This window comes from Hyaloscypha bicolor (assembly GCF_002865645.1).
Source record: "Hyaloscypha bicolor E unplaced genomic scaffold K444scaffold_53, whole genome shotgun sequence".
NCBI classification, from domain to species: domain Eukaryota; kingdom Fungi; phylum Ascomycota; class Leotiomycetes; order Helotiales; family Hyaloscyphaceae; genus Hyaloscypha; species Hyaloscypha bicolor.
Window position 1 is genome coordinate 1,576,288 of NW_020194555.1, and position 22,368 is coordinate 1,598,655.

The following is a 22,368-nucleotide window of genomic DNA, read 5'->3' on the forward strand; positions in this document are numbered from 1 at the left end:
CGCTCTCAATTCAGTAACTTCTAGTAATCCAGATAGGCCCGCCATTCTGTATAACCTCCCAGAGTTTATACACCGGGGTCGTGCCCTAACGGGTACCTCATGTAGAGTTAACTCTAGAACAAGTATCTGGATAATACAATCTACAGCCTACGTCCTAAGAGACTACTCTAAGAAAAATATAAATATCCTTTTATTTTTTAAGGAACTTTCCCTATAATCATCAAGTTAGGCTATCCGGATCTTAAGAACTTCTCTTAGTCTAAAATATATTTTAGGATATTATCATAAAGCTCCTAATAAATAAGTATCGAGATTACTCTTAAAGCTTATTATATTAGGAAAGGAAATAGGTTCTAACCTTATTTCAGGAAGTTCCCTAGTAAGGAATTACTAAGGAAAAGAAATAGATTTTATAAATAGAGTTTCTATAAGATATAGTAAACTATAAGATATTCCTAAGAATATTCTTATAATTACTCTAACTATAGGATATACTAGTTAATTATATTTACTAATTCTTGGCTTTTATTAGAGTACTTTGACTTTAGTATATAAGCCCTATTCTTAAGCTTAGGTAGTAGTAACCGGGTATTAATCTCGGTATCTTAATTATTACCGGATTATTTCCGTTATTATTACTGGCTCTCGGAGGTTCCTAAGGGGCCCTATTAAAAGTATTAGACGAGCTTTGCTATTACCCATATCGGGATTAATCTGGTCGACTTCCTCTATAAAAATAGCTTTGGTAAGGGGTTATATATTTTGCAGATTTCGAGATATAATTACTTATTAAACTACTTTCTTTGAGGATAGAGAGATTAGCTTATAAGGTATTTATTAGTAGGTAATAAGATAATAGAATAAATTAGTATATTATAAAACCATAGTATTAAATTTAGTATAGAGTATAGAACTAATCTCTGTCCCTCCTATAAGGTCCAGGGAAGCCCCCTCTAAATAGGAGGCCCCGATAGCATATATATAATTAGTAATTTATAAGCCTAATATATATAATATAAATAGTAGTTAGTTAGGATATTAAAGGGCCGCTAATCTCCCTGATTAATACCTGTAATATCCGAGGTTTATTATATGCCCTTAAGTTATATATAACCCTATATATATTACAAAGACTTCCTATTAATAATTCTTTCTCTAGTAATTAGAAATATTAGTTTTATCTAAATTAACTTTTTTTTTTAAAGTTTACTATAAATAGTAAATCTTATTATAACTAATAGCCGGGATTATTATTAACTAAATCCGAATTACCTGGCTTATTAAAGTAATAATAAGTAATAGTATATTAAATTATAATACTAAGGAAATTACTCTTATTAATCCTAAATAATAAGTTCCTAAGATTATTATAAAATATAAATTTAGTTATATTTCGGATTAAGCCTTATATTACTAAGAAATATAATATCTAGGAATTATTAATAGTACTAGATAATATAAATCTGAACTTGGGCTCAAATAGATATTCTTTCTTTTTTCTATTAGTATTAAATACTCGAGAGTAATAAATAGTAATATTTAGTATATATTCGAATAAAATAATTTTTATTTCTATTATAAAAACACGTATATTTTTATATATTTCTTTATTAGTAATAAAAATAGGAATATAGCCCAGATTTATTTATATTATATTATAGTACTTTTGCTTATAACTAAGAATAATAATTGCTCCTACTAGAATAAGGATATTAAGGCCCATAATTATTAGTACTAGTAACTAGTTAATTATATAAATCTCTCTTTCTAAAAATATTAGATAACTAATTATATCCGGGAATTAAAATTCGTATCTAATAAATTCCGAGATTAAGGGCCTATTACTAATACTAGTTAAATAAATAATATAGCCTCTAGCTATTTTCTATAATAAAATATTAGGAAAATATACCTTATATATAGCTTGAGTTATTAATAAAATAAGAAAGTACGAATTTATTAATTATACTAGATCCCGTATCTTTATTAATTACTACTAAAGAAATATACTTATTAGAGCTATTACCCTATATATTACTTAGTAAAAAAAACTAGTCCGACTTCTTGTTTTCTATATCTTTTATTATTAGCTAACTATTTTAATTCTATTTATATTCTTTATTAATACTTAATATTCGTATATCTCTTAATCTAATACTTCTATAGAAAAATAAACTATTAGTATAGCCTTACTAGCTAGTAAGGAAATAGTAGAATAAGTTTATTTCCTTAATTAATACTAGTTAGAAAAAGGTAAAATTATAGCTAATAAAAATTTGGGAAATAGAATTAAAGTAATAGAAGCTAGAGCAAGTAACTAAGTATTAATATTTATAATAATAGGTACTATTTTAAATACTAGTAAGAATAAGCTCCTAGTAAAATTACTAAAAGAATACTTAATACTTATTACTAAATTATAATTACTAATTAGTAATCCGAAATATTATTTCCCGGCTACTAAGAATTATATTAGCCTTTATAATAATTATTAAATAATCTTACTATTTAGTATATAGTATATAGCTACTTATTTATTATTTATTTTTTATTATTCTTGCTAGTACCTTTAAACTTTATATTATAATTTATAAGAAAGGCTTTTACTTTAAACTATTAGTCTTTTATTAGTACTAGATAATTAGGATATTTAAAGTCCAGATACTAATCTCTATAATATTAGTAAGAATACTTCAGGATAAATAGCTTATTCTAATAAGCTTTATTATATGAGACTACTATTTTTTCCTTATTATCTAAGGTATTACTAGGCTTTTTCTAGGTAGGGCTAATATTAAATATATAACTAAAAGCTTTTATAATTTATTTTGCTTTATTCTTTATTAGAACAGGCTTGTAAAAACAAGAAATACCTTAGTTAAAACCCTAGATCTTACTATATTACCTAAATAAATTTAATACTAGTAAACAGAAATAATTTATTTTAACTAGCTTCTTTATTACAAATTCCTTATTATAAAGGCATATATAAAAGACTTCGAAGTAATTCCGGCTATAAGAAAGATTAATAAGTATTATAAGAATAGGATTAAGGCTTTTTCAAATCTTTTCTATTATTTCTTTTTTATTAGAAATTAGTATATTCTTTAAGAAACTAATCTTTTTTATAAAATATATCCTAATATTATTACTAGATAATAGAGAGTATATATACTTATTTATTTTCTCTTATATAGAAAAGTAATTAAATATAAATTATAAGCTTAATTATTATATCTATTTAGTATAATCTTATCTTATTTTATTTCTAACTAGTACTAGTAGCCCTATATACTAAATAATAGAATTCCCTTAAAAGTAAAGTAGTAAAATAAATAGAACTTATATATTACTATAATTACTGTAGCAGGTATTAATATATTTAATAAATAAAAATACTAAAGTTATTAAGTTTTTCGGATTAAAGAGTATAATATTACTAGCTTTTAAGTTTACCTTTAGCCTATATTCTACTAAAAATATAGACTTATCCCTAGTAATATCTCTGCTTATATAATAGTCCGGTAGTAAATAGTAATTACCGGAAGCTAGATAATAATCTGGAAATCCCTAAAGCTATTAATAAGTATTTTATTAAAAGTAATTACTAAATAAAGAGTCCGGATATTCTATATTCCTAGAAAACTATCTATAATATTTCTCTTTAGTATAAGCCCTTAGGTTCGGCTATTACTAAAAGTTATTCTGGAATTTAACTTATTACTAGTAATAGTTATTAATATCCAAAGTATAAAAACCTTATCTTTTAATTAAGTATATTACAGAAAGCCTATAGTTATTATTTCTAGAAAACTAAGACTAATTATATATCTTTTCTTTAATAGTCTATAATAGGCCTATAGGGCCGGTATATTACTAGATAATGAATTATAAGAACTCTCCGTTATGAAATCTTTATTTGGCCAGATTTATTAAAGTCAAATTAAATTCTTTATAATATACTTTAAGATCCTTCTTTACTATTAATATATAATATATATTAATCCGTTCCCGTTCTTCTGCTATAACGGGTTTATTAAGGTCAGGCAAGCGTAATATTCTAGTATTATTAGCCTTTAGTAACTTCGCTAGCAAGACGGTATCTCTCTTATATGCCTTCTTGGAATATTTGACTCGGCCCTCTAAGATAATACTCTTTTGCGGCTAATAACGGGCAGGCCTCGTATCCAGTCCCTTCTCCTTATTCTATTATACAGGGCTATAGTAGTTGCTATTAAGAGGCGAGTAGTACTGAAATCCCGAGCCCTCTAGGGCAGGCGTAGCGGCTAAAGATACTATTCCTGTATCTGCAGACAAGAATAAAGGTATAGGACTAGTAATAGGTAATAATCGCGGCAAAGGTTACTCAAAGAAATCCGAGGCCAGTGGGTTATAAGAGCTCGATTAATTAGAGTCATTTGCAGGAGTTAATAGCGGATATACCTGCCTAACTATTAGCAGATACTAGAGATATGCGAAGGAGAAGTTCTTAATAGAATTACAGAAGCTCTTAATAGAATCGCAGGATTAATTAATTAATATTACTAGTCGGGAAGTGTGTGCGGTTGCCGACCGAAGTGACGTGTGCAGTCGCCGGCAGCCGCCGAAAAACGAATCCAAAAGCTATTGGATACCGAGAAGAATTGGTTTATTACCCCCTACCAAAATGTTTAACGTGAACTCAATGAAAAAGCAGAAGCGTCTGATGAAAAGCGGAAGCGTCTGGGTTGGGTAGGTGGGTAGGTGCTGTGGTCCTTCCGTCTTCGTTCGACACGATCAATAGTAGACACACTTCTCTGACCCGGTAGTTCCGAAAAATCGTTCAAAGTATTACTACTAATCTGTTACGGGATAGACATCCCGGTGGGCCCCAACGATGGCGAAGGCCAGAGTAGGGCAGAAAGATGATGTATTCTCTATGAGTGATAGCTAGCTAAAGTACCTTCCGCCCCTGGTAGCTTACGTAACAGGCTGGGATGACAACGACGCCGCAGATACTGTGGCATTGGCGAGGAGGAGTATGTTGATGTCCATTGGAACCAAGGGTTTGATGGGGAAGCCTTTGATGCGAACGGATTCAACGCAGAGGGACTCTATTACATGGATATCAATGAAGTCTGGCAGGGAGCCAAGGATCTGTATGCTTGCGGAATCAGATGAGTAACATAGTGTTTCAAGAGTATCCTGGACACTCTAGAAAATAAATCACCGCCGCACTCTTATTTGAATGAATGTGCAGCTTCGACTTGGGACATTGAACATTTGTGCCGCTTTTTCTGCCCATCACAAGGAATAGAAGTAGTGTGATTGTCGTGATGTGGTCGGAGTTCTCAAAGATGGGGTGAGGGGAAACCGCACCAGCGGAATTGTGGAGACTCCGCACTGCCGAGTTGGGACTTGGCATCCTCATCCCCGTATATCATCTGGGGCGACGGGCCAGTCGACCTTGAACCTGATGGTTAGCAGTTGAACCTCTGCAGAAACGAGTGTTGAAAGCATCATTTCTCTGCCCAGATTCGACTCATTTAGGAGGTTGAAGTGTTAAACCTGGCGCTGCAAACCTCCACCTTCTACTCGACAGACATGACTTCAGAAAACTTATCAGAGAGCGAGAGTGCAATGAAAGCTGCATCTCAGGGATTCTTCAACACGATATCGCTGCTCTCCTTCTCTTCCTCGGTCTCCCTTTTAGTGGGTGGGGTTGCTTTGATGGTTGCTGTTATCTTATATCTCGCGTTTACAGGCTCAACGCCAGCGACATCGTCGAGGAAGGCCCAACAAGCCAGGATTATGAGAAAAGCGTACAGAACTATGGAGAAACAAGCTTTATCATCAGATAGCAAGCGAGTAAGGGTAGGTTCATCTCTCAGGGACAAGAGGATCCGGAAGTTAAGCTGACATCCTGTACGAGAGCTCGAGCAGAGCAGCCGCTGGCTCCATGCGAATCAGCCAGGTGAGTAATATCCTGAAAGGCATTGTTCACAATATTGAAGAATATAGCTTTGGGTCTATCCCGTAAAGTCTCTCCGGGGCTGCGTCGTTCCTCAAGCCATGTTGACCAAGGAGGGATTCTACCTCGATCGTCGCTTCGTGCTCCTGCAACCAGACGAAGAAAATCCTGGACATTGGAAGCATATGGCAGTCTCACGGATATCACAAATGGTCCTCTTCCACCCTTCTGTTTCAGGAGACAGACTCACCATCACCTACCGCCCCCCTGGATCTGCTCCCGCCGATCCTCAGACCCTCGAAGTTCCTCTCGAACCGGAAAACCTTGCCCAGCTTCGGAGAGTGGACGTCAATATGCATTCAAGTCCCACGAAAGGCTTCGATATGGGTGAGAAGTATAGCAAATGGTTCTCAGATCGCTTCGGATTCAAAGTTATCCTCGCATATTGGGGAAACAACCCACGTCTTGTCCTCGGAAATCTCCCGGGCAAACCCACAACCCAGGGACCGAAGCCAAAGAACGCATTCACGAAAGTCATGAGCTCGCTGCCAATCATAGGCCCTATGTTAGAGGAAGACGATGGAGTCATTGCTTTCAACGACTGTGCACCTTACCTCGTAATTACCGAACCCTCACTCGCAGACGTTTCCAAACGACTCCCGCCAGGCGTGGAAATGGACGTCACGAAGTTCCGTGCCAACATTCTACTCAAAACCTCTGATCCCGCATGGGTCGAAGACTTCTGGGGCGAATTGGCGTTTGGAGATGGAGGTGCAAAGATCCTCCTCACAGGAAATTGCGGTAGATGTAAGAGTTTGAATGTCGATTACAATACTGGGGAATCGGGCACGGGGCGGGATGGAGAGGTGCTGAAGCTGTTGCAGAAGGATAGGAGGGTTGATCAGGGCACTAAGTATAGTCCTATCTTTGGAAGATATGGGTTTGCGAGTAAAGAGTCGGAGGGGATGGTTTTGAAGGTTGGAAGTGAGGTGATCTTGAGTAAGAGGAATGAGGAGAGGACGAGGTTTTGTGAGTTCTCTTGGAGGGAATCGATTTGGGAGAGATACTGATTTTAACAGATTGGCCCGGGCTTTCCACATAAGTTCTTTGCTCTTGAATCATCAAGATTGAAGATCGAGAGAGTTGATGAGCCGAGTCAGCTTCGAATTGGGAAATGAAGTTGTTTGAAATTGTCGATTGTGTGTGTTGACCAAGACTTGTGATAAGTATCACACAGCGTACTTCATTTGAAGACTTCCTTTTTTCAGAAGAAAGGAAGAAGACGCCTAGGCGTTGGACCCTTACTATACTTTTATTTCGTGAATCTCTGTACCAAAGTTCTTCGGGGCCTCTGATGGGAATTGTGGGGTCGGGTCTGTCTGAGGACTCCCGTGTATGCACCTCACGCCACATGTGACATGACAAGCAAAAGGCCGCATTGGTGTTGATCCTTCCAGCCACTTCAAGACAACTGGTGCAATCTGCAGAGAGCTGAAAGTTTGGGATTCTCGTGATTGGCCAGAACTCGGCATACGAAGGCGGGCGATGGAAACCGTCCAACTGTCAAAATTCCACGCGCCTTCGTAGTAGTCGCCATTGGCCAACCCTCTGCACTGCAGGCTTGATAAGGACGCCCAAAAAAACCCCAAAAAAATGAAGCCGCCGGAAGAGGTCCTTCTTCGTGTCGTCGTCGTCGCCGTCGTCGTGGCAAGCCTCCTCTCAAACTCATCTGCGATCTCTTTGTCGGAATATCTTCGATAATGAAGCCGTCATCGATTGTTTCAACTTTACTTTGCGGCGCGCTCTACCATTCCCATTGTTTTCTCGCAGCCAAGGTCGTTCGGTTCAATGTGACCAGAGCCTTGCCCAATAATGGGGAAGCTATCGCAAGTTTGGCGCGACGCAATTATGTTGCGGAATCATTGATCAATAATCTCACTTCTGCAGGGTACCGTAAGTAGCTAGGGGGTATTCTCGTGATTTCTCCCCAACTAATGTCTCGATTTTTCTGTTCTCCCGAACCACTTTTGAACCTGGCTAATAAGCCTTCCATTACACAGTTGCTTCTGTACAAGTCGGAACACCATCACAGACACTCCGACTACAGATATCAACCGGAAGCAGTGATATTTGGGTAATTGATAATTCGAGCAATATATGCGCTCAAGGTTGTGTGACTCCGTGTAAGCAAGCACCTGTTCCGATTTCCTGAATAGAGCCTTCTGGATACACGCCTCATAAATTACAAAGCTGATCCCATACTTAGTTTACTCGAAGAAATCAACCAGCCTATCCATGATTTCTGCTGGGGGTTTCAATATTTCTTATGTCGACACTACAGGAGCAATGGGGGACTACATTCGGGACGAGTTCCTGTTCGGTCAAGTTGGTCATAGCATGCAACTGCAGATGGGATTAGTAAACGATACAACACGCGGAGCAGGGGTTATGGGGATCGGCTACGACACCCACGAAGCTACGAGTATCCAATACAATAATTTCATGGATGAGATGGTCAGCGATGGTATCACGAATACCAAACTCTACAGCCTCTGGTTGAACGACTTGGGGAGCAGTTCCGGAAGCATTCTTTTCGGGGGCATCGACACGGAAAAGTATTATGGTACTCTGTCTTCGATACCGATCATCCCGGACGGCAATAATAAGTACACTAAATTCAATGTGGGTCTTACCTCGATTTCATACACGCCCGGAACTACGGCCATACCTCTCACAACTCCCAATTTCACGACCTCGGTTCTTCTTGAGTCTTCAACGGCTTTGATGTATTTGCCAGAGGAGAATATCAATGTTATTTACAGCGCATTCGGCGTCGAATTTGGTTTTGATGGATATCCCTATGCCGATTGCAAGTACAGCAACTCGTCATATATGTCTTTTGGATTTGAGAGCGGGACCGTTATTAACGTTCCTTATTCGGAATTCGTCACCAAGCTCTATGCTCCAAGCCTAAATCCGGGGGGGCTGCCGTTTTCCAATTTGTGAGTTTAAAATTCTAGGATTATATTGATCCTTTCGTTGCATATATGCCTTGAGTCCATACTTCTCACAAGAAACCTTCAAATCGCATTGTTCAAGGCAATACTAATCCGATTACCTAATACAGCTGCTCTTTCGGCATCGAGTCCGCAGGATCGGAGGCTAATGTGCTCGGCGACTTCTTTCTTCGGAGTGCATACGTCGTCTACGATCTCACGAACAACCATATCTGGATGGCGCCGGCTGTGCTGAACACCACTAAAAGCAATATTGTCGAAATACAAGCTGGTGCACTTAGCCTGCCCCAAACTACTGGCGAAGCACGACCAAGTCCCACAGCTTCAACATCGCCTTCCGGAACGTCGCCGATTGGGACGTCCACAAACAGCTCTCCGGTACAGACCGGAACTCCCAAAAAGAAAAATCACGCCGTTGCGATTGGCGTCGGTGTCGCCGTCCCCTTAGGCGTGGCCCTCGCAGCACTCATCGGGTTTTGCTTCTGGTGGCGAAGACGCAAGACATCTCAATCGACATCAGAGAAACTGCCAACATCCCAACACCGACCAGCACAGCTTCCTGAACTCGGTGATTTAACATACATCCACGCCGATCCTGTGTACATAGACAATGGTCAAGGCAGGATGTCTCGGATCAGTAGCACCCCATCGGAACTGTCGGCGGGACAGACGCCTATTTCCTCGCCAAGATCACCGGTTGAGAGAAAACAGGTGCCCGTGAGGGATAAGCTGCCAACTACTTGGGAACATAGCTAATTTTCCTGCTGTGAATGAATGAATAGCATGGGTGGTTTACGAGGTTAAAATAAAACTAATATCCTAATGCCAACCAACCGTAAAGAAAACGAGTGCACATGGCAATATTGCGACGAATTGCGGATCCTTCAGTCATTCGATACTGTATGAGAGGAGGGTGAGTTGGTATGAAAGGATTGCCAAGACTCAATGTAAATAGGGGCGGGGTGAACTGCGGGATAATTCCGCACAAAGCCGACCCCGCAAAACGCGGAAAAGGTTTCCATCCTCCTGACGAACTCCACGTTTCACACGACCATGATATTCTCTCGTGCAACGCAATCGACTCTACTCGATGGCTGACGGTGCGGGGAAAGGGATGAATCTGTGTGGAGACGCAGCTGAAGTCGGAAAACCGCGGATATTCACATCTACAACATGATCACCACGCAGGCGGTAGGTAACGGAAAAGCTTCACACTATATACATTCCTTCTCTCTTCCCCCTTTCGTTTCTTGGACAGAAGGACTCCACTCTTATACCCTTACCAATCCCTAATCATGGAACAGCCCAAACTCCTCCTCCACACCTACTTTCGCTCCTCCTGCTCCGCACGGGTACGTACCGCAGCACACTACAAAGGAATCCCACTGGAATACAGTTACATCCACCTGCTCTCGAGCCAACAATTGTCTGAAGAATACAAGCTCCGCAACCCCTCAGCCAGCGTCCCCACGCTCTCCTTCACCACCTCCTCAGGTCAGTCAGTAACCATCCGCCAATCCATCCCCATCCTCGAGTTTTTCGAAGAATATTTCCCGAATACACCCCAATTACTGCCTCCTCCCTCGCAACCTACCGAGAGAGTAAAAGTTAGAGAGCTGGTAAACATCATAGCAAGCGATCTACAGCCTGTGACGAATTTAAGGATGTTGAGAGGTGTGAAGAAATTGAGTGGAGGCAGAGAGGAGGCGCCGGGCGAGTGGGCGAAAGAGTGGATGATTCGGGGACTGGAAGCTTATGATAAGGTTGCGGAAGTATATGCGGGGAAATATAGTGTAGGGGATGAGGTGAGTATGGCGGATGTTGTGTTGGCACCTGCGGTGGAGGGGGCGCTGAGGTATGGTGTTGATTTGGAAGGGATGAAGACTGTGAAAAGGGTTTATGAGAATGTGAGGGGGTTGGAGGCGTTTAGGAAGGGGGATTGGCGACATCAGGGGGATACGCCGGCGGAGTTTAGGGTCCAGGATGAACAAGAATGTTCTACTGGGAGGTTGTGAGAAAGCTGTGTATATTATTATTGTTCTGAGCACCTTTGCGACATTGGACGATATTTATGAACAAATTCCTACATCACATCCTCCTATCTTTGCGATTGCAGGGAAGGAAATCGACTAAAAAGTCTGCGGAAACCCCAGCTTTACGTCCCCTTTTTCATTCAGTCCCCAAGCAGTGCTGCTCCCATCATGTACTGTCGTCCTCCTCATATCTCTCCTGTACCTGCCCTCAAAGCTCCCACCAGTTGCCCTATGCATCACGCAGCGATTATCCCACATCACCAAATCTCCCACTCCATTCCACGGCACCTCAACCGTATACTTCTCCTGCGTCGCATGGGCTATCAATCTATCCAACAACTCATCCGAGTCCCTTTTCTCCAACCCCTCAATATGATGCGCATGCCTCGCCACATAAAGGTTCATCCTGCCACTTGGTTCATGCCGTTGGACAAGCTTGTGCCGAGCCATTTTATGCTCCATAGGATTGACGTGGGCGAAGAATTCCGGGGATCCGAGTTTGCGTGAGTGGAAGAGTGAATGCGCTGCTACGTAGTCGTTGGAGAGCAGCTCTGCTTTTAAATCGGCAGGGAGCTCGTCAAATGCAGTGCGTGTGTCTGCGAAGCCTGTTTCTCCGCCCGTGCCAGGAGGTGGGATTATGTGCGCGAGGAGGATAGAGTAGGATGCCCGGCGGGGGTTGAAGCTGGAGTCTACGTGCCAGAGACCATTTCCCTAATCCTTTGTGTCAATAGAGTGTTGAAATAGGAGAGGCAATGCGGACTTTATTGTAGTGTGAGCGTTGGCTGTCGAGAGCAATTGGATTCCCCTCATCATCCAGATTCCCGGCGTCGAATAGTTCGTAATATGGGAACCTTGCTTTTCGTCCATTGGTTAAGTACGGCTTAATATCATCGAGCTCTCCGAAGCGCTTCGAGAATTCAACGTGCCGGGTATCATCAAGACCTGTGTCTCTGAATACTAGGACGCCATACTCAGGCAATTGTGAGAACACTTGCAGCTTGGGACTGAAATGGTTAGCTTACTTTCGCGATTGCTTTGAGAATGTCATCAAAGACTTCTTGAGGAATATCTTGTGATAAATCTACGCCCTCGACTTCGGCAGTGAAAGTTAGACCGATTTCTTTGATTGTGAAGTGTTTGAATTGAGGCTCTTGCAGAAGACCAGGCATCTTGGCAAAATTTGTGGTGGAATTAATTTAAGCTGCCCTACGGAAATGATAAATTTATGAAGTGCCTTGTGATGGAGTTCTTGCGGTTGTGGTAGGCTTTATTTGAGCAGAGGTGGGGGGTTGGGGGGAAGCCTCGCATTGGGGGATCCCCGAAAGTGCGGGGGACATACATGGCAGGTGTGACGGCAGCCCGGCACATCAAATATGGTGGTGCTCGAGAGAGATCTTTGCGAGCAGCTTGCTCTTTTTGACGTCTTGGTCTTTCCCCTCTGCCACTCGGGAACTATATCCGAGAGTAAGGGGCTACCTATGCACTCGCTAAGATTGAGGTTAGTGATGAGTTCTTTCCATGGCAGCCTAGAGGCGATTTATCCCCGACGTATCACTGGCTGAAGCAACTATCACTTGATGAGCAAAGTCAGCAATCTTGATGTTGTCCCGACTGTCAACAGAAGGGCGTGGAAAATGAAGGCTATAAATGGCGAAGCATAATCGAAATCGTTCTCAATGTCCCAACGCTCTCGAATATATCTATCTCATCATGACCGGACTTCATCCCTGCTGTGACCCAACAGCCCCGAGTACAATATGGGAGGGGATGCCAACTGGGAGGATTATTGAAATCGACGGAATTGAGATGTATATTTCTCAGCCACGGATGCGCGATAGAGAATCCGAATCGGAACTTTCAACTCTTGGTCCAGAAAGCTTCAAGGAGCACGAGCCGAAGCGTGTCATTCTCTTCTTGACCGAAGGCCACGGCATTTACCTCCCAAATGCTCAGCTTTTGGCAGACTCCTTCGCTTCTCATCTTGATTGCGATATCATCATGCCAGATCAGTTTGCAGGCCAAGCTCGTCTTGACAAGAACCATCGACCCTTTTTCCCGCCTGGCAAAGAACCAGTACCAGAGATCGTGCCATGGACAGAAGACAAAGATGACCCGAATTACGAACTGAGAGGTATTCAAGTGCCTTTGAAAGAAAACACAGAGACTTCAGATGTGTATCCGTTCAGGAAGCCTCCTTGGTGGAAAGGAGATGAGAGTGCACAGGAGTTCGAGGCTTGGAAGCAGCGACATGAACCCCCGGTGACGGACCCCTTGCTCGCTCTGGTGGTGAGATATATCCGTGACCAGTATGGACAGGATGTGAAGATAGGAGGAGTGGGATATTGCTTTGGTGGAAGATATGTCATCCGGCTAATGGGGGCGGGGTTCATTGATGTTGGGGTTGTCAATCATCCATCCTTCTTCACTATGGAGGAAGTGCATTTGGTAACAAAAGGAAAACAGCTCGCAATCTATGCTGCTGAGGTGGATGACATTCTACCACCAGAGAAGAGGAGGCAGACGGAAGATGTCTTGACAAAGACTGGAGCGACTTGGATGAGTACTGTGTTTGGCGGGACAGAGCATGGCTTCAGTGTGAGAGGTGATTTGACGGTGAAAGATGTGCGGTTGGCCAAAGAATCTGCATTCAAAGGGGCGGTATCGTGGTTCAGAAATTGGTTGATCTGAGAGTGTTGGGTCGAGACGGAGATGGAGTTGAGGAGAGTTTAGGATGGTGGCACAGGGCGGGTCACTGAGTAAAGTTGAGCTCTGACGCTAAAATTCGCCTGGATTTTCACAGCTCACACCGTCCCGAGTCCCAACGGCCCTCTAGTAAATCCGAATTTCCTTTCCCCAAATCTTCCTCCTTTGCCCCAAATTATTCGGGTCGTAGATCTCACCTGTTTCTGCCCTATTTAACAACATACAATACGGAGGCTTTCTTCGATGAATACGAAACCTTGTGAGCGTAAATTTAACCCCACCAGCTGCAATTCCACTCTCTTTCGGAAATTAAGATTATTCCCGAGACGGACAGACCCCCTTTGCGGCCACGAGAACTGATGACCAGTACGGCGCAGTCTCGAAGACCTACATCATACAAATACTGTCGCTATCCAAAGCACTTTGTTCAGGGACAATGTCGAGCCCGACCGACGTCGAGAGCGTCAAATTACTCCTTGCCGAAGTCAACACGCTTGGGAGACTCGTGATCGGGAATGATGGTGGCGAATCAGCTCGCAAAAAGCTGATAAGTGCGGCTGAGAAGCTCATTATTGCAGCGAGAACACCAGGAGAGAATCTGTATCTAACGGCAGCTCAAGTTGGCATTCTCTCTACTTGTCAAGGTTTCCTTTGTTCTGACGGTTACGCAGCCTTTTCTCAATGGATCCATCAGTGCTGCTTACTCCATTGGATGCTTCGACTGCATCCCCAGTGATACAAATGACGACATGAGCGCTGGAGAGATATCTTTGAAGGCGGGAGCAGAGAAAGCCTTAGTGGGTATATACTTTCATGCTCCATTATGGATAAAACGAAACTGATCTGATCATGGGCAAGTTCGCATCATGCGTGTCTTGACTTCCTCTCACATCTTCGTTGAGACGGGTCGAGAGAGATACGCATCCAACCACTTCTCCCGAATCCTGGGCACACCAGAAAACCGTGCTCACTTCCAAATTCAGAACACAATTGTTGGCCCTGCAGCCGGAGCATTGGGAGCATATCTCGAGACTCACAACCTCCGAAGTCCCACCGATCACCATGATTCTCCTCTTCAGTTTGCTCTCAAGACCCCTTATGATTTTTGGGGCTACCTCAAGGAGGACCCTATGAGAGCAAAGATGTTCAACCAGAGTATGCGGTCAAGTGCTATAGTGGGAGCTGCTGGAATACCGCCTTTCCCTTTCGCAGACGAACTAAAATGCGATTCAGAGGAGGAAGTCCTCATAGTCGATGTCGGAGGCGGTAAAGGCCAGGCACTAGAATTTATTCGAAACGGTTTCCCCGAGCTCAAAGGACGGATGATTGTCCAAGATCTACCTGAAGTCATCAAGGATACAAATGGATCTTCTCATTTGCTCTCGTCGATTGAGACAATGGCCGCGGACTTCTTCAAACCTCAACCTGTACTTGGAGCCAAAGCATATTTCCTGCGTCGAATCATGCACGACTGGGGGGATGAGGCTTGCAAATCAATACTGAAGAATCTCGTTCAGTCAATGAGTGTTGATAGCAAAATTCTGGTCAATGAGCTCGTGTTACCAGACGAAAATTGCGAAAGAAGGATGGCACTGAATGATCTTGTGATGATGTCGTTCGGAGGGATGGAAAGGACTGAGAGTCAATGGAAAGCTCTACTTCAGGAAGTAGGACTGGATATCAGGAATATCTGGAGAAAAGAAGGGGAGAACTTGTCCGTCATTGAAGCCACGTTGAGGAGCTAGTAGACCGTTGTGCGTTTGGCAGGGAGTCCTGCAGAAAGCCTTCAAGGGTTTACGGTGTCTGCCTATCCTATCTACTCCATTCTTCCATCATGGGTTTTGAGCTGAAAGCAAATTCGGCCCGACCAGCGTTGGCGGTTAATTCCCCGTGGCTTTCCTTCCCCCCCTGCTCCTCCTACGAATGGCCTGCGCATCACGTGAGGGACAGCCACTCTAAAAGTCCTGCTGGCCTAGCAAGAGATGAGAACTCCAATACAACCACACCACTTAATTTCCCCATTCCCCTCCACTTACCGTTGTTTTTCAAGCTCTTAAGCCTGTCAAAGGCGTTATGTCACGTGATGATACCCCTTTTTCTGCAGCGATCTCATGACCCTTTTGTAGAAACTCAGCCTACTGTGAGGACCACAAACTCAAATCCTTCGAGCTGCAGCCTGACGCTTTGCGTCTGGTAGATTTAAAGTTCTAGGAACGTTGCGGTTTCCGAGGGTTCGAATACGGAATACGCGGTCTTTAGGTCACACGAGTTTTCGATCCGAGACGCCACATCCTTTCCTTTTGCATAAAAATAGATTATGTTTGTGGTTCTAGCACGACTGAGCGAGTCACCACTTCACAAGAACACTGCCTCAACAGCCCGGCTAAAGAGTCCGGATCCTTCGAGTGTCTGGTAATGCACAAACCTCAGCTCTTCAAGGGTTCAGGTGCTGGAAGGATCCCGATAGAAGGCAGATGCGACATATAGTCTTAGAATGGTTGGAATCTCAGTATAAAAGTCACAGTCTGCCACGGCGGAGTCGCCTTCGTACTCGATATGCGTGCTTCGACGACGAGCCCTGAGTTCTTTTTGGATGCCGAGGCCCAATCACCGCATCGAACCCCTTTTCACCTGGTGGATACGCAATACGATTCGCAGTGTTTCGTCCGAGTCCACGTGACGTTTACGTTAAGCCCAAACTGTCTTAAAGCCGAAGGGCTGCAGATTCAGTTTCTCTGACCCTTCAGCCATATAAGCCCTGTGTCATGCATCGCTGGGGAAACTCGGCAAGAACATGCATCCCATCGGTTTTGCGAATCGATTTTGCCTCAAAGGTTGAGAATTGAGGCGAAGATGTTGGTTAACCCCGACACCTCACAGCAGAAAAAAGAAGTACGCTCGCGGCAACGAGCCTCAACATCATGCACGGAATGCCGGCGGAGAAAGCAGAAGGTATCTATTGGCTAACTGCAAGCTCTCCTTAATCATTGGAGCAGTTCGACTGACGATTGGCCCCCAGTGTAATCAAGCCAAGGACAGACCATGTAACAATTGCGCAAGGAGGTATCCTCCCGTGCCGTGCGTTTATGAGGGACTGAAGTGAGTTGATGTCGCGTCCTCTTCCCAAGATGGGAATGTTTGGCGAGAAATGTTAACGAGGGCCAGGAAGATTCCCAAATCCAAGGAAAAGGTGCTTAGGGTGCAGCCAAAGATTGAAGAACCCGAGGCAGCCGGTTCCAATATCCTTGCAACTATACCGGAGTCAGGAAGCCAATCTTCAGATGATTCCTTCAATCAGAAGCCAGTCCTCCAGCTTATCACATATGACACAAGACTAAACTCGCCCTTCTCTGACGGATGGCCAGTAGGGCTATTCTCATATGAAGATGACGAGAGCCCAACATCTCCTGTTGGTCCCGACGATATCTCTCCAAACATCAGGGCCCTCCAGTATTATCCCTTCCGGGAACATATCAGAAAATCTTATTATGGGGTTTCAAAAATGCATGTGGGGAGTGTCGCTCTTGAACCAATGCACGCCCTCCCATTCGAACCTTCTCTTCGCAATGCCCAACTTCTTCATTTTTGTCAGTATCCTTCACAATCCATTAAACCAATCCCTGACATCTGTAGTCCTTCAAAGGCTGGCTCCTTTCATGTCGTCAATTGACGGCAATGATCCCCCACCAGCATTCAACGAGAAATGGTTGCCTTTCATGATCCAGTCTCCCATCGCAGGGTACATTGCGATCTTGACTTCTTCATACTTTCAGGCTACCGCGCGACAGATTGAGTGGAACAAGTCAGTCGACGTGATGGGAGCCCGCGTCAAACTCATTACTCTCATCAATTCATACCTCACTGCTCATCAGAGTGCCCTCAATGACGAAGCAATTTCCACCGTGATGTCTCTGGCATACAACGAGGTATGCGCTTTATGTATTGTCTCGGGACCCTACTAATTTTGTTTCAGCTTGTGTATGCAGATGAGAGAAGTACATTGGCCCACATGAATGGCCTTGCAGAGATGATCAGGACGCGGGGAGGCCTCCAGAGTATTGAGTTCCGCACTTTGAGGGAAATGCTCACGAGGTAAGAGATCACTTACACTTTTATCACTACCGCTAACTGGCCAGAACCGATTACCAAATCGCTTTCACCTTCGAATGCGATCTTTTCTTAGACAAGACCCTGAACAAGCCCGTTCCTACTCTTGAATCATATTCAATTGAAGTTGACAGCCCTTTGATCAAGTCGAACATACGCTTCGTCGAGTCAGCCGAAGAACTTAATATTAGTATCGAAGCCGCCAGGGTCCTCGATGACATGAGATTTCTCACGGCTTCTGTCCTCCACTTTCAGGAAAACGGGGATTCTGAAGTGGAGATAGCTAAGCTCTTGACCACAGTCCACTGGATACATGAGCAGCTTGTCTCACCAGCAACACACGACCCCAACATGGCGAACGATTTCATGTACCAAACGTGCAGGACAGCTGGTATAATATACAGTACCGCCATCCTCACACGAACACCTTTGTCACGAGCATGCACCGCTCAACTACTCCACCAACTATGGATGACGATGTGGCGAGTCCCTTTGGCACACTGGAAGAAGCTTCCGGGGCTTTTCCTCTGGGTTATACTCGTTGTCAATTCTTACGCGAGGAACAGGCCGGAGGCTAGATTCATAAAGGGCCTCATGCCTCCGGCTGTGGTGGCTATGAATTTGCTAGACTGGGATGCCACGATGGCAACTTTGGATGGGTTTCTCGCTGTACAAAAGTGGCTTGCGGGGATGAGCCGGGTGTTCATTGTGCCTTCTAGGCATTCTCCGAAACCGGCGTCCCCTGAAGGTGGGCTGCCGGAATGGGCAATAAAGGAGGTGGAGTGAAGGCAGTGACGGTATAATATGTTGTAAGAACATGATGGTTTTAGCCATTTAAAGGATTACGGACAAGCGCAAATGTGCTACCGTGGTTCTTTTTTGCGGAGTATGGAGTTCAAGGAGCAGTATTGCAGAATGGATGCGCAAGCATATGATATCTATTCAGGGGGTCGGCAATTGTCCCTGCGTCTCACAACAAACAGCAGAAATATTACACTTCCATAAAGTCCACTTCTTTCATAAAGATCGATGAGTTCACGCTCATGAAAAATGTTTGGACGTTTTACTTGTTCTTTTCGTGTCATCATACGAGTTTCCACACGCCGACATAATCGACCTCCATCCCAACAGAAGGCCCGTCTGTCGTCTGACTGTTTGGTCCGCCAGGCCTACTGCCCCCTACTGCTACATTCAACAACAAAAAGTGCTCATTATGCGCCACAGCCTTCCAAGTCTTCTTATCCCCCACCTTCTTACCACTTACAGTAAATACCTGCGTCCCACCCAAATACCAATTCAACGCCTCATTTAACCAAGTCCCATTCCCTCGATTTCCAGTCATACTCCTATCAACCATAAACCCAACCGTATGCCACACACCTCTCGAGAACGGCACCCCTCCCGACCCAAGCCCATTGGTCTCATTACACGACCCTCCCGGCGCCGTACCACAGTGTAACGTAGAATACCAATTCCATTATTTACGGTCTCCAGAATATCCCACTCGCTCACAGCTGGCCAGTTCGTATGACTGGGCTTAAAATTGCTCCCCAGAGCTCAGAACGCGGGCCAGATGCCTTGCTGGCTCTTCGTGGGAGCATCACCTAGCTTGATGCGGGACTCTATGTACAGTTGGCCATCTGCACTGGCGGCGAAATCAGACTGCTGTGTCTCGATGCGTGAGGACGTCCAGACACCGCGGCTCAAGCACGGGGTTATGGTCAGAGTGTGATCCTTGGTTATTCGGATGTCGGTGTTGGAGTTTGTGTAAGTTTCGAATTCGCTGTTTCCCCATTTGGCAGGCCCGCCTGGCTAGGAGGTTCCCAGGTCGAAGAGCCAGTTTGCGGACGAGGGGAGGGTGCCTTCAGGTCCGGGAAGGTCTCGATGAAGATGGGAGTGAGGTTTGGTTTTACGATTCCAGGATCAACTCGTGTTTCTCGGGCCTGAAGTTGAGAAGATGTTTGGTCTCCATTGGAGGGTGCTGCCACCAAGAGAAGTAGACGGAATGGTTTCATGATGACTTTCTTAAGATGCAATAGTACAATAGATTGCGAAATAAAATAGAGGAGCGGGAATCCCCAATTTAAGCGAAGGAGGAATAGGCAAATTTATCTCCACGTTGTGATATTCTTTGTCCTTCAGAACTACCGATTTGATGGACGGAGCGGGGCCGCCGGGTTAAATTGCAAGCTCGTGCTGGGTAGAACCTGAAAAATGTCTAGTGCATCTTCTAAAAATTAACGGATATAATTGCAAAAATACTAATTGAGTACCGAAGACTTGAAAGAAAGTTCTTTGGCTTGCGGTACATGATTGCCGGGTGCGGTAGTGTGAAACCAATACCAGAAGGAGTCAAGACAAAAATTCCTCACCGGAGGTACCTGAGCTAGATTTCGACGGATTCGTGGCTTGGAACGAACGCAAGGGGTAATGCTAAGATATATTGAGTATAAAATGTAGCGTAGGAGATGGGATGAACTACGCCGGAAAAGTAACATGTAACCTGACTGAGGTGTAGCCGCGAGGGATATATTGGGCTCCCTTGCCAGCAAATACCTCCTAACCTTCAAAATTTCGCAAGAGACGAAGCATATCCCAAGATTTGTACGCCCTTTCTCACTTGAGTAGAAATAGCTTGCTCGAGGTCCTAGTAGGGGCAGAAACCAGAGAAGCCACCGATTTCGTGTCACGTGAAACCAGGTTTCTCCCGCACAGCGTCCCCTTTAATCCGCTTCACTTGAAGCTTCACATGATTGAAGCAATATATCCACCGTAAGAGCAAGTAGCACGCATTCTTCTAAGACGGCCAAAGGGAGCAAAGATTTCCTCTCGAACCTCTCCTAGCTTGTGGTCATATGACTTTCTCTAGTTGGTATACCTAGGTAGGTATCGCTCAATGAAGGTTGAGGTTGCCGAGAGGGGCCCTAGACTGAATCCTTTTTGTTTCTAGTTGATTGCGTTCTCTTGCGTTCACAAAAGTCTCTTGGTAGCCATCGCAAATGCTGGAAAAAAAAAGACACCTCCAATAGGGGGTCTAGACTCTTTCACGCTCAGCTGTGTTTCGACTTGATCATACTTCAATTTCATACTAAGTGGCGTCAACTTTGTTTATTCAACGACGAATCTTCTTTTAACCATCATGAATTAGTGCCTGGAGTTGGGAAACTCAACTTTTGGTAACACTTACGACTTTCATTGCGGATAGAAGCGTCCAATTTACATCCTCCCGTGAAAAATACCGACGTTGGACGAGTGGGAGCAGTGGGTCTTCCCACTTTCCCCAAAGCATAAAATGGAGGGAGACCCTTGATAGCTTCGGAATTTCAATCAAAATCCACCACAATTCAGCTCCACTTCAATTCCAAACATGGCTTTCCCATCAATATCAACATCAGCATCAAAATGAAGGTCATCTCAACGTTTCTCTCCCTCCTCACACTAGGGACGGTAGCTAGCTTCCCTTCCAGTTTCACTCTACCTCGAATCCCAACTCGAGGAGCGCCGTGTTGCCGCTAGAGGAAACCACACCTGCAAGATCGCTGCCCCAGAACAAAACTAGCAGCAGAATCGATTCCTTGCTACAATTGCGATAACGATACCTGCAATGTTGTCAAGATGTTAAAAGTTGACACGCCATTTAAATTTGACTGTCTGTGTCCAAATGGACAGAAGAAGAATGGCACCAAGTAAGCACGTATATCTCCATTATCCAATCCGAAACTAATGAAAAATAAAGTCCTTGGAATCTTGCGGTAGATTATTACTGCTGAGTTCCTGCTGTCAACCCCGACGAAAACTACCTAAGGATGGGTGCAAGTATTTTCTCCTTTTGAGCCAGCTTTAGCACTCACTCACACCCAGTAGAAGCGCTTAAGGAATGTGATTTCTGTGTGAAGTAAGTTTTGCATAGTGTGTTAATTGACTTCGTAGGATGAAGCACTTGAGAAAAGAGCAAAACTGTATCGCTTTCTCTCTTCAATGTCTTCGCGATTTGGTTGTTTTGATAGGCGTATCGAGTTATCAATTCAGCTGAAATACTCGATTATTCCCCTCGGAACACTTCACATATATGAGATAACGGTCAGGTATCTCATCTAAAAGAGCTGTGTGAATATCGTTTAACGCAACTAAATATCTGATTACATGTAAGTACAATAGATTTGATGTGTGGGAAGGGGGGTGTATTTTTGAAGTGTTTGGGTATTCCACCATCGGAATCTTGTTGAGAGCAGCGGGGTACATTTACCAGCGGAACGTCATTCAACATGAAGGACTCATGAGGCGGCCTCGCGGCGTAAAAAAATTAGCAGTTATGTCAAGAATTTGATTACCTACGATGAAGGTTACGATCAAGATGAAAATGGTTTGGAATGAGTGAGGAGAGGAGTGTGCATGAATCGCCGTGGTGCGGAGTCGGCAATTGACGGCAAATGCCAAACCCCTGAGGCCTCCGACAATTACCTAAATCCTTCATCTGATAGGCGGTAAGGGTCAGATCAGGGTGGGGTCACACCCAAACCCCGGAGAATCTTGTTTGAAAACATTTCCCCGCAACGGA

The 22,368-nt window shown here is 43.9% G+C and overlaps 8 protein-coding genes across 8 annotated transcripts; 6 read left to right on the forward strand and 2 right to left on the reverse strand.

Moving 5' to 3' along the window:
• Window positions 1-5,938: 5,938 nt before the first annotated feature.
• K444DRAFT_641788 (uncharacterized protein) lies at window positions 5,939-7,052 on the forward strand (the record flags this gene model as incomplete). The annotated part of the gene is made up of 3 exons (XM_024884665.1): window positions 5,939-5,953; window positions 6,001-6,979; window positions 7,030-7,052. The coding sequence occupies 3 exons, from the start codon at window positions 5,939-5,941 to the stop codon at window positions 7,050-7,052; spliced, it is 1,017 nt and encodes a 338-aa protein (XP_024739364.1).
• A 658-nt stretch (window positions 7,053-7,710) lies between these two features.
• On the forward strand, window positions 7,711-9,869 carry K444DRAFT_661619 (acid protease; the record flags this gene model as incomplete). Its single annotated transcript, XM_024886611.1, has 4 exons — window positions 7,711-7,903; window positions 8,011-8,133; window positions 8,217-8,952; window positions 9,078-9,869. 4 exons carry the CDS (start codon window positions 7,711-7,713, stop codon window positions 9,721-9,723), a joined length of 1,698 nt encoding a protein of 565 aa, XP_024739365.1. The 3' UTR covers window positions 9,724-9,869.
• Window positions 9,870-10,262: 393 nt separating this feature from the next.
• Window positions 10,263-10,982, forward strand: K444DRAFT_523686 (Maleylacetoacetate isomerase; the record flags this gene model as incomplete). The annotated part of the gene is made up of 1 exon (XM_024874305.1): window positions 10,263-10,982. One exon carries the CDS (start codon window positions 10,263-10,265, stop codon window positions 10,980-10,982), a length of 720 nt encoding a protein of 239 aa, XP_024739366.1.
• A 114-nt stretch (window positions 10,983-11,096) lies between these two features.
• Window positions 11,097-12,169, reverse strand: K444DRAFT_523956 (taurine catabolism dioxygenase; the record flags this gene model as incomplete). Its single annotated transcript, XM_024874328.1, has 3 exons — window positions 11,097-11,711; window positions 11,761-11,970; window positions 12,023-12,169. 3 exons carry the CDS (start codon window positions 12,167-12,169, stop codon window positions 11,097-11,099), a joined length of 972 nt encoding a protein of 323 aa, XP_024739367.1.
• A 541-nt stretch (window positions 12,170-12,710) lies between these two features.
• Window positions 12,711-13,688, forward strand: K444DRAFT_524650 (alpha/beta-hydrolase; the record flags this gene model as incomplete). The annotated part of the gene is made up of 2 exons (XM_024874369.1): window positions 12,711-13,073; window positions 13,224-13,688. 2 exons carry the CDS (start codon window positions 12,711-12,713, stop codon window positions 13,686-13,688), a joined length of 828 nt encoding a protein of 275 aa, XP_024739368.1.
• Window positions 13,689-14,139: 451 nt separating this feature from the next.
• K444DRAFT_627396 (S-adenosyl-L-methionine-dependent methyltransferase) lies at window positions 14,140-15,448 on the forward strand (the record flags this gene model as incomplete). Its single annotated transcript, XM_024882794.1, has 3 exons — window positions 14,140-14,322; window positions 14,375-14,504; window positions 14,562-15,448. The coding sequence occupies 3 exons, from the start codon at window positions 14,140-14,142 to the stop codon at window positions 15,446-15,448; spliced, it is 1,200 nt and encodes a 399-aa protein (XP_024739369.1).
• Window positions 15,449-16,299: 851 nt separating this feature from the next.
• On the forward strand, window positions 16,300-18,835 carry K444DRAFT_585631 (uncharacterized protein). The gene is made up of 6 exons (XM_024877935.1): window positions 16,300-16,655; window positions 16,723-16,802; window positions 16,869-17,290; window positions 17,337-17,629; window positions 17,677-17,795; window positions 17,840-18,835. Exons 1-6 carry the CDS (start codon window positions 16,557-16,559, stop codon window positions 18,594-18,596), a joined length of 1,770 nt encoding a protein of 589 aa, XP_024739370.1. The 5' UTR covers window positions 16,300-16,556; the 3' UTR covers window positions 18,597-18,835.
• K444DRAFT_717178 (glycoside hydrolase family 16 protein) lies at window positions 18,729-20,121 on the reverse strand (the record flags this gene model as incomplete). The annotated part of the gene is made up of 5 exons (XM_024888398.1): window positions 18,729-19,244; window positions 19,280-19,366; window positions 19,415-19,618; window positions 19,739-19,834; window positions 20,073-20,121. The coding sequence occupies 5 exons, from the start codon at window positions 20,119-20,121 to the stop codon at window positions 18,895-18,897; spliced, it is 786 nt and encodes a 261-aa protein (XP_024739371.1). The 3' UTR covers window positions 18,729-18,894.
• Window positions 20,122-22,368: the final 2,247 nt, after the last annotated feature.